Below are 10,000 nucleotides of genomic sequence, written 5' to 3' on the forward strand. Positions count from 1 at the left end.
GCATCAGTCACATGATCACATTTAACCAATGATCGCCCTTGACGGCAGAACGCGCTGGTTACGAGCCGGGAACGAGCTCACAAAGAGCACGCGCATTTTTAGCGGTCCGGAGCTGCAGGAGAAACACAAGTTAACTCAGAGACACAGACTGATGCGACACAAACCAGTAAGTAGGTGTACAGCGCACACTGTAGTGTGTAGCACACAGGAGTATTAGCTTATTACGTACACGTTGGTAAGCTGTCTTGTTGCAACTGACGAACTGAAACAAACGAGCGTGCTGTGTGTGCAACAGCGCGACAAACATTACCTGTCCTTTTATTAACTGCACAAGTAGTGCTGGTCACAGCTGCTGGCTACCTGTGTAAGGCTGTCATGGGTCTGTAGCTCTGTCACCGTTTTAGGGAACATATTTAGTTTTAAAGTATTTAGAAACATATTTAGTTTTAAAGTAAGTTTCCGGGCTTTTCCTGCCTTTCTGGAGGGATTATATTTCACTAAAAAACGATCTAATATGCATGTCCACAATATGCATTATTATAATATATTAAAAACACGCTGTATTTTAAAGAACATACATTAAGAAGCAGATTATATTAGATTTATATTTTAAATAAGACAAAATTTGGATTTTACAGCAGTAAAATGATTGTATCTCTACAGTTTAAAAATGTAATAGTGGATAGTGAAACAAATGGAATCATCATAATGACATTATTTCATATTTATTACTTCCCCCTCCTCATTGCTTTATTATTGTAGCTCTAGTAATAAATAATAATGTAAGGATTCTGGATCAGCACCATGATGCCCATAGTATATACAGTATTCTGAAGAAGGTCTAAAATGTCACTGTGTGTGTCGTGCATGTGTGTGTTTTATTTAGATGGATTTAAAAAAAAATATTACTCATGATATAACATTGTGCAGACATGCCTGGTAAGGACATGAGGAGGAAACAGTAGGAGCTGTGTGAGGCTACTAAAGGCAGTGCTATAACATTTTTCTGTCATCATTTTATTATAGATTAAGTGCAAGAGTTGTTAGGTGTGGATAATTAGATTATAGTTTATTGCAATAGCAAGTTGTGCCTTGTTCTCAGATAGACAGCAAGTGGAGAGTGATATATGAAATGATGGGATGGAAGGAAGAAGAGAAGCAAAGAGTGATTCACAGGCAGAGCCTAAATTATTTCTCACAGTTTTTTGTTGCCTTATGGTTCCAAGCGCTGTCACCAATCTTTGCATTTTGTTATTATCTCATGCACTACAGCTACCATCTCTCCTGTGGACTTTTTAGAATAGAATAGAATAGAATAGCCTTTATTGTCATTGTACAGAGTACAACGAAATTGGAGTGCCACTCCCTTGGTGCAAGTTTCAATAATAAATATAAATGTAAAATATAAAAAGTACAAAAAAACAATCGTAAGTACTCAAACAATAGTATGTACAATATATACAGGATAGCAGCATTAATATAATGACAGTATGAATAGCAGCATAATATAATGACAGTGACGGTATGGAATAGGTTCAATTGTTTTTGTGCTTATTTACTACGGTGATAGCTCTGGGAAAGAAGCTATCCCTGAATCTGTTTGTCCTGGTTTTATGTGACCTGTACCGTCGGCCTGACGGTAATAGTTCAAACAGTTGGTTGCTGGGGTGAGAGTGGTCCTTGATGATATTGCCAGCTCTGCTGAGGTACCGAGAGTTTGCAGTGACCTCCAGGCTGGGCAGAGAGCAGCCAGTGATCTTCTGGGCTGTGTTGATGACCCTCTGCAGTACTTTCCTGTCTGCAGCTGAGCACCCTGCATACCATGTTGTTATGCCGTACGTTAGGATGCTCTCTATGGTGGCTCTGTAAAATGTCACCAGCAGCCTCTCCTCCAGGTTGTTCCTCCTGAGCACTCTCAGAAAGTGGAGACGCTGCTGGGCCTTTTTAACCACCGCCGTAGTATTTGCAGTCCAGGAGAGGTCATCAGAGATCTGCACGCCCAGAAACCTCATGGAGTGTACCCTCTCCACACAGTTCCCGTGAATGTAAAGTGGGGCCGGGTCTGCTCTGCCCTTCCTGAAGTCCAAGATAAGTTCTTTAGTTTTCGTGGTGTTCAGTTGGAGGTTGTTAACTGAACACCACTCAGTCAGTCTGTTGACCTCATCTCTGTAGTCCGACTCATCCCCCTAATGTCTACAGTCTCAGATCAACACAGCCCTGCCCTTCCCATATTAGATTCTTGATGAATGTGTGTTGTTGTTATTCAGCCTGGTTCAATGTGCCCCTTTAAACCTCTCTGCACGGCCCTAGGTCACACGCGTGGAAGCCGGTGTAGTCGCCGAAACGCCGTGCATTTATCGAGACTTTCAACCCCAGGTAGGCCAGTTATGGATCTTCGGATCCACATTATGTCAGCAGCTGTTCTCCACCGTGAACTATGTTAAAGACAAACACGCTCACGCCTCACAGACGACAGCTTACAGTCCTGTAAAGATGAAAGTGACTTCGTACAGCCCCGACCTGCAGACGCTGTGCGCAGAGGTTCAGGAGCAGAAGTCCCGTTGTAAACATATCACGGCAGACCTGATGACGTTTGCATGAACACGCTTTTCACACACGGTTGCTGACGCACACAGCCCGACACACACCAACACAACAGCATAGATCGCATAGACGTTAAGGCGGCGAGGCGTGATTGCGGGTAGTGATGCGCGAATCATGAACGAGTCGTTCAATACTCATGATTCACAAGCCCAACTGACTCACTGACTCATCCCTGTTGCTGTTAGCAGCTATGTATCTAGCTTATAATTAAAATTGTGGAGAAAAACACAACATCCAGTATCTTAACAAAAAATTTCTGCTCTGAACTGGAAGAAAAAACCCTGAGTAGAAGCTCACATCAAGACAATAGCTCCTCGGTTCACAGTAGCATCGCTCTGCTAACATGCTAACAGCACATTTGAGCTACTCACCTTGTCACTACCCGATCCGTACCGGAAACCCGATCGGTACCCCGCATGCGCGAAAGGTTTCTACTTCCGGTCGTAGCGTTTTACGATAGTTATGGGTCAGAGTATCTGTTAAGATGTTAAGAATAACAAGTATATCTTAAAATGTTTGCAATAATGAAGCATTTCAGTACAATGTAGACAAAAACGAAAAATAAAAAGATCTCTCAAGCCAGATCCTTTTATTTAGCAAAACTGTGATTAATAGTTAAATATTATTGTTGAGGAGCACAGACAGGACTCCGCACGCACACATTAAAAAAAAAACAACACTTTTTTTAAAAAGAAAGTTGCCTCAACAAAAGGGCACTTTGGGCACCCATCAGGAAAGGGGCGGGTGCTCAAGCCCCTCTAGCCCCCCCCTCTGCACGTGCCGGCGTGTGACGCTTATTTTGAGCGATGAAAAAAAAATAAAATATAATTTTATTTTTATATGTCAATATCACAATAATCTTCCAATTTAGAACTACAAGTTAAAAAAGGACTAACATAAATAAAATACACTTCAGCTAAATACTTAAAAAAAATAATTTATTTTCCTAAACCACTAAAAGGACTAAAGAGCCGCAGGTTGCCGACCCCTGCTCTAACCTTTTGTGCAGATTTTAGATGAACATGAACAACAATCCATGTTTAGCCATTGAAGCCGACTCCCCTGTAAGATGCCTCACAGTGGTTTGAGCCACTTCTTCTCCCAGCTGCTCTCTTTAGAGGTCGCTACAGGAGATCATCTGCCTCCATCTCCTCCTATCCCAGCAGCCAACCTGCTGCCAGTCCTCCTTCACTACATCTACAAACCTCCTTGAGATCTTCTTCTTTTCCTCTTGCCTGGCAGCCCCATCTTCATCCTCCTTTCTCCTTCCTCTGCACATGAAGCTCTGTCTGCATTAAAAACTCAATGAATTTTAAGGTAGTCCATGACTGACTTTGTTTGGTTCTTATTTATGATAGGCTCATTTTCTTGTGATACCCCATTAACACACTTACTGCAACCACTTGGAGAATTGGTGAAAAAAGGAAGGAAACCAGACAAAGTCAGGACCAGAGCCGAGTGAGCAGAAATCACAAAATGAAGCATAAACAAAATGCAAAAGCGTGACGTGTGTTCAGACACAAAGTTAAAAGACAACTCAGCTGGTGTAAGTAAGCATGGTCATCCCAGGTGTGTGTGTGTGTGCTCAGCATAGTTTCGAGGATAAGCTCAGTAATAATTAATAGGAAACTTACCTGGCTGCAATGGCACAAAGGGGTACATCTCCATGGTGACAACCTGCAAGGCCTGCAAACACACACACACACACACACACACACACACACACACACACACACACACACACACACACACACACACACCTCCTGCTGAGGTGGATGGATGTGATAGAGCTGCAGGTTATCACCAGTTGAGAAACATGCACAAGTCATACCAGCCTCTGAAACCCGTCACCAACCGTTACCTGCAGCAGCGATGGGACCAGATAAACTACGAAAACCACCGCAGGAAGGTAAGGGTGGAGGATGAATAGTGGTGAGGCTGAAGGGTGGAGGATGAACGGTGGAAGGTGCCACTGGTACACACGGGGCTCTGGTTTTCTGGTTTTCCATCAGAGCTGGATTCAGGTGAGGTGGGACTGAAGGAGCTACAGATGGAGGTGATAATGAAGGACGGGTGGAAACGGGTTTAGATTAGAGGCCAAACTAGGGCTCGGTATCAGGATATAAACACGGTTATTCCTGCTGTAAAGTTTCAACATGAAAGTCTATGGGGACTGACTCAGTGTGGAGCCCCTGCTGGACATTAGAGGAACTGCAGCTTTGACATACGTCCTCTGCTTTAAATGCTCGCTTGTTTGTTTTTTTTGTTTTTTTTGCCTGTCCCGTTTGGCTCTTTTGCATCAGAATTATTGTCTAAAGGCGAAGAAAGATGCCCAACGGATTTACTTTACCAAATCAGCCTTGCCATAATGGTCCATTTGATTCACCTTTTATTGTTTATTTTATTTATTTTTTATTTTCACTTGCTGGATACAGGACAGACTTGAATGAGGAAAAGAAAAGGGAGAAAGGAAGACGGGGGGAAAAACAGCGGGGAAGAGGGACGGGGATAAAGGGCAAAAAAACAAAAACCAACTAAATAAGCAAAAAAAATCCATCTATCAATCACCTGGATCACCTGTTGAGAAAGAGAAAAGAAAACAAGAGAAGTAATAGAATAAACAACATCACAATGATATATGGGAATATGACAGTAAATACTAAATATTAAACATTATTGTGCAGCACATAAGATCAACAGAACACAGTGTGCTTTGAGGTAGGAGCCAAAAAGGGTGTAGTTTGTGGGTGTGATCACCCGTGTGTACACCTGTGAGCATGGACGCGCTTGTTTTTTTTTTTTAAAAGGTTCCTTCATGTAATGATCTGCTAGAGGGTGTGGGGGGGCCACAGCCCCGTCCTCCAGGGCATGAAGCCAACGCACCGATGTCTGAGGGAGTCCGCCACTGGCAGGGGAAGTGGTGGGGGGAGATAGGCCTCCAAACCTTGGAGGGCCTGAGATGTCCCCAGAGAGGTGGCGTCTGATACCCAACCTGACATATAGACACAGACATACAGGCACACACAGACACAAACATCCATTCCCACCCTCATGCTCTCATATGCACTTACTCCACACTCAACCAACGTGGAGACAGACATAAAGAGACGCTGTACACACACACCCCCCAAGCGTACTCTACAAACCGGGTCTAGGTACCCTTGCCCCTGGAGGGGGGAACTGCACCCAGACCCAGGTGGTGTTACCCTTTTCCCTGCGGTGGGGAGAAGCAGACCGCCCCAACTCCGCAGCAGCAGGAAGGCCCCACACCCCAGACAGCTAAAATGTAGATGGCACTTTAATCAGAAACTTGGGTGGAGGAGGTGGGGCCACAGGCCACAGCTTTTATTTTACAGAGCTTCAATCTGAGAGATGATGCAGAAGCTTCTGACAAAAGTGAACACTAATGTGTTAGATTATAGAAATGATAGAAGACATCTCTGAACAGAAGCAGACAAAACTCCAGTAACACAGAGAAACAGGACACAGCAACAGACACAGGCCGAGGGCTTCAACACGCGTGAGGTAACCAGGGAAACACAGCTGGACACAATCAAGACAACGAGACGAGCGGGAAGTAAAACTAAACACAGAGTACAAGATAAAGGTCCTACTGACAACCAAAACACAAGAACATCAACCACAGAGACTTAACGAGTCACAGGAGGCAGGAATTAAATATGAATGACTATGAAGAGAAACCAGGTCGTGAGCAAGAAGAGAGGACTCTGATAACAAGTCTGGACAAGGACGACCAGAACGATGAAGAATTAAAGACTCTAAAGAAAAAAGGAAAAACTCGGGGATGCTAAAACACCTACACCTCCCCAGGATGATGTGCCAATCAAAACTGGTTTTATTGTCCTTCACAATAAAAACAAAACTATAAACCGGTGAGTCACAGCGACCTGGGTTTACCTTTGCAGGTGAACTCCGCCCTGCCTGCAGTGGACACCAAGGGCAACAGGACACCAGCTCACATCCAGCTCAAGCTGAAAAAACTGCAGGTCACACACACACACACACACACACACACACACACACACACACACACACACCTTGTGTTTGAGGGACTGGGATCTGTTTCTGTGCTTCAGCTGCAGGATGAGCGTCTGTCAGTCGTCGACAGAGACAATCACCTCCTGGCCTCCAAACTAGCCGACATCTTTTCCTCCAAAGGCCTCGTGGACCACAGGAACCAGTACCACCTGAGGAGGTAAGGTGTGTTCATGATGAAGTCGTTCACGGGTATCTGGGTTTCCGTACAGCAGCGTCTCTGGTTCATGTTTTCTCTTTTGATTTCTCATCTTTTCCAGTCTGAATGTGAACAAGAGGAAGCACGAGCTTCTGTTGGTCACCCATCAGAATCAGGCCATCTACCAACGAATCACATCTCGCCAGTCAGAGTATCGCCGCCAGCTGTGGTTGGATGACTGGGAGAGGACGGAGCGTCGTCTGGACAACATTTCTCGTTACCCGAGAAGGCCAGGAGACAAACAGGTGAGTTGATGGAGGGAGCTCAGGTGTCCTGATACATCCTGGTGTTCAAAGATGCTGAATGTAAGAACTCTTCACAAAATGCTCTTCAGTGCACACTCAGCACTCCCAGGTTCCCTGGATACTGGAACCCTGTAGATGATGATGATGATGATGATCACTGGTGTCTCTGTGTCCACAGAGGCCGAGCAGAAAGGTGAAGTTTGCCGCCGTGGAGAGCAGCGAGCCGTCTGCGAGCTGCAGAGACTCCAACACTGACAGCACCGACTGAGAAACCTCCTGAAACACAAACACAACCGTCTGTCTCCAACCAGACCATCTGTCCTGTCCCATAATAAAAGGGTCCGAGCATGATCACGTTTCTGCCTCTCTTCACAAACTGTGCATGGTCACGTTGTTCCACACAAAGGCTGATTCATTTCGGAGGTTTTACAAAAGTCCATTTCTGTACCTGCACATCCTTCCTACCACTCTACCCCAAAGGGTTAGTGACGGTACCTGCAGGTGGCGCTGTGCACCAAACAGGTTCATCAATGTTCTCAGAGCTTCACTAAAAAGTAAATGTGGAGATGGTACAAAGTATGAAAAACCCTGTTCCTGGTGGGAGTTTCCTGCTCTGGTTTCAAGCATGCGCTGATTCTATGTCAGCTGCAGATGTGACACACATGCAGCTGTGAGCGGTCAGGAGGAGAAACATGCTGCACGTCCTATTGGCCATTTCAGCTTTGATAGAGAGCAATGCTGAGCATAGTTGGTCCAAATGTCTTTGCACGCTCGCACAACATTTTAAATGTGGGAAACGTGCTGCAGACACAGGACGATTTCTTTCTTCTACCAGTTCAACAAAATGGAGCAAAGGACGGAGCCAAGGACACCCTGGGACAGATTTCATATGTGCGAGCGCAACAAGTGGACATCTGGGTCTCACTAGTAAACATCTCACTAATTAACATAGCTGCCTTCACGGTTAGCTGATCTGCATTTTGACAAGTTAGGGAGCAAAGTCACAATTTGTCTCAAAGTTGTACTAAAGATACTAGTTAACTGTAGGTTAAGTAGTATGTAATCTAAAAGATCAAACTAAAAGAGTAACAAGTTAATCAGCTTAGGGATCTTCACTAATGAACTAGTGACCTTTCCAGTGAACTACACACTTTGAGCCTTACTTTTCTTGCTACTTTACTGGTAAGTGAAAAAAGAGCTTAACTAGTTCATTGCTCACCATTTTTACCTTTACTAGTTACCTACTTGGATTTATTTGCTGTAATGAACTAAAATCTCACCTTTAAAGTCAAAACTCGTAACTAGTGGATACTTTGGTTCTGCCTAATTAATGAGTTAGTTAACCACTTTGAGCCTAACTAGCAGAATTAAAAGGAGCTTCAGTTATTAAGTCAGCTTTTGAGGCTTCACTCACTGTTGAGTAGATCATTTACTATTAAACTAATTTAGCAATGATATTGAACTTAAAGGGGTGAAGGTTAGTTTAGTCAGCCTGCTGACCTTCACTGTTAACTAGCTGCTAGTTTCTGCCCATGATGGACTTGAATGAAATATTTTCATATTTGACTGAAGGAGTCGCTGACTGTAAATGAAAGATGCTGAACTTCGGGTATCCTTCTGTTATTAACCCCGTCACTCTCCTGGAGTGAAGGGGTTCCACTTTTGCACACCTGTGCATGAGCCCATGAACATAGGCCGTTATTTTTGTGCCTCTGAGCGCACGTAAAAAAAATTGCAGGTGCAAGTGTTGCATTTTGAGGAGAAATTTATTTTGAGCGAAGAAAATCTGAATCTGAGTGAACAAACTTCATTGCTGCGTGCAAAAACTGTGTTTCAGTGTTTGCTGTTATCCACACACACACACACATGCACGCGCACACACGCGCACACACGCGCACACACACAACAGCAGCCCCTCTCGCTCAGCTTTTGCATTTGCAGATTCAGCTTTTCTTCGCACAAAATAAATTTCTCCTCAAAATGCAACACTTGCACCTGCAAACGTTTTTTTACGTGCGCTCAGAGGCACAAAAATAACGGCCTATGAACACAGCTCTGGAGTAATTCATTATAAATTAGGGCACATTTCTGCTGAGGTCATGTATGGACCGGACAACGTCTCAGCTTGTCCCCTGATTTCTCCACTAGGAGGCAGCAGACACTCGTCGCTGCTCAGCGATGAGCAGCGATGGAAACTTCAGAAAGCGCGTCTCTGGAAAAGATTACAGACTCACGCTGGAGCCGCACTGAGCTCACACAGTGATATAATGCAAACCAGGGCGCCTAAGCCTCGTATTTGTTGACTTATTATAAAACATTAATTTGCTCTGTATTTGCTGTCAGACACGTCAGCTGGGTAAAATGGTCTTGCACACACGTCTACACTTTACTGTAAAGGAATGCACGATGATGAGCTGGACCTCTGTGCCCTGACAGATTCGTGCTTTCAGGCTTTAAGTAGACGTTATCCATGTAGCAGTTTTCAGCTAAAAAGACTTCATCTTATCACACACACGCACACGCACACACACACACACACACAAACACACAAACACACACACACACACACACACACACACACACACACACACACACACACACAGAGTGGGAAACCTGGGGTTAATTTATCGAGCTGATAAGCACCTCCATGAGACGTCTCAGCCTCACCGATGATTTTAGGGTGAGCGAAGCCAGATAAGAAACAGATATCCAGGTTAAGCTGAAGCTCTGCGCCGCTGTGAGAGCTTCACTTGTTTGTGGAAAAGCCCTTTAACGCTGTGCGCTTGTCCCGATCCCGGGCTGGACCTGAACCTCTGCGGGCCATCTGGGAACAGTTAACGGCGTCTGTAACCGTAAAGCAGGTCCGGGCAACAAAAGCAACATTAAATGATCAGAA

At 44.5% G+C, this 10,000-nt stretch overlaps 1 protein-coding gene across 1 annotated transcript; it reads left to right on the top strand.

The window, feature by feature from the left end:
* The first annotated feature begins 4,380 nt into the window (after positions 1-4,380).
* si:ch211-284k5.2 (uncharacterized protein CFAP97D2) lies at positions 4,381-7,793 on the top strand. Its single transcript, XM_005936970.3, has 5 exons — positions 4,381-4,513; positions 6,531-6,611; positions 6,702-6,820; positions 6,921-7,104; positions 7,283-7,793. The coding sequence occupies exons 1-5, from the start codon at positions 4,421-4,423 to the stop codon at positions 7,370-7,372; spliced, it is 567 nt and encodes a 188-aa protein (XP_005937032.1). The 5' UTR covers positions 4,381-4,420; the 3' UTR covers positions 7,373-7,793.
* Positions 7,794-10,000: the final 2,207 nt, after the last annotated feature.

Source organism: Haplochromis burtoni, unplaced genomic scaffold (assembly GCF_018398535.1).
Source record: "Haplochromis burtoni strain Fernald_Lab_line unplaced genomic scaffold, NCSU_Asbu1 Contig_222, whole genome shotgun sequence".
Taxonomy (NCBI): Eukaryota; Metazoa; Chordata; class Actinopteri; order Cichliformes; family Cichlidae; genus Haplochromis; species Haplochromis burtoni.

Bases quoted from the DNA above. Each gene is read 5' to 3' on its own strand.
- si:ch211-284k5.2 (XM_005936970.3), top strand. From the start codon at position 4,421: ATGCACAAGTCATACCAGCCTCTGAAACCCGTCACCAACCGTTACCTG. The intron at 6,612-6,701 runs GTCACACACACA...TCTGTGCTTCAG, and splicing joins TCAAGCTGAAAAAACTGCAG to CTGCAGGATGAGCGTCTGTC. The intron at 6,821-6,920 runs GTAAGGTGTGTT...CATCTTTTCCAG, and splicing joins AACCAGTACCACCTGAGGAG to TCTGAATGTGAACAAGAGGA.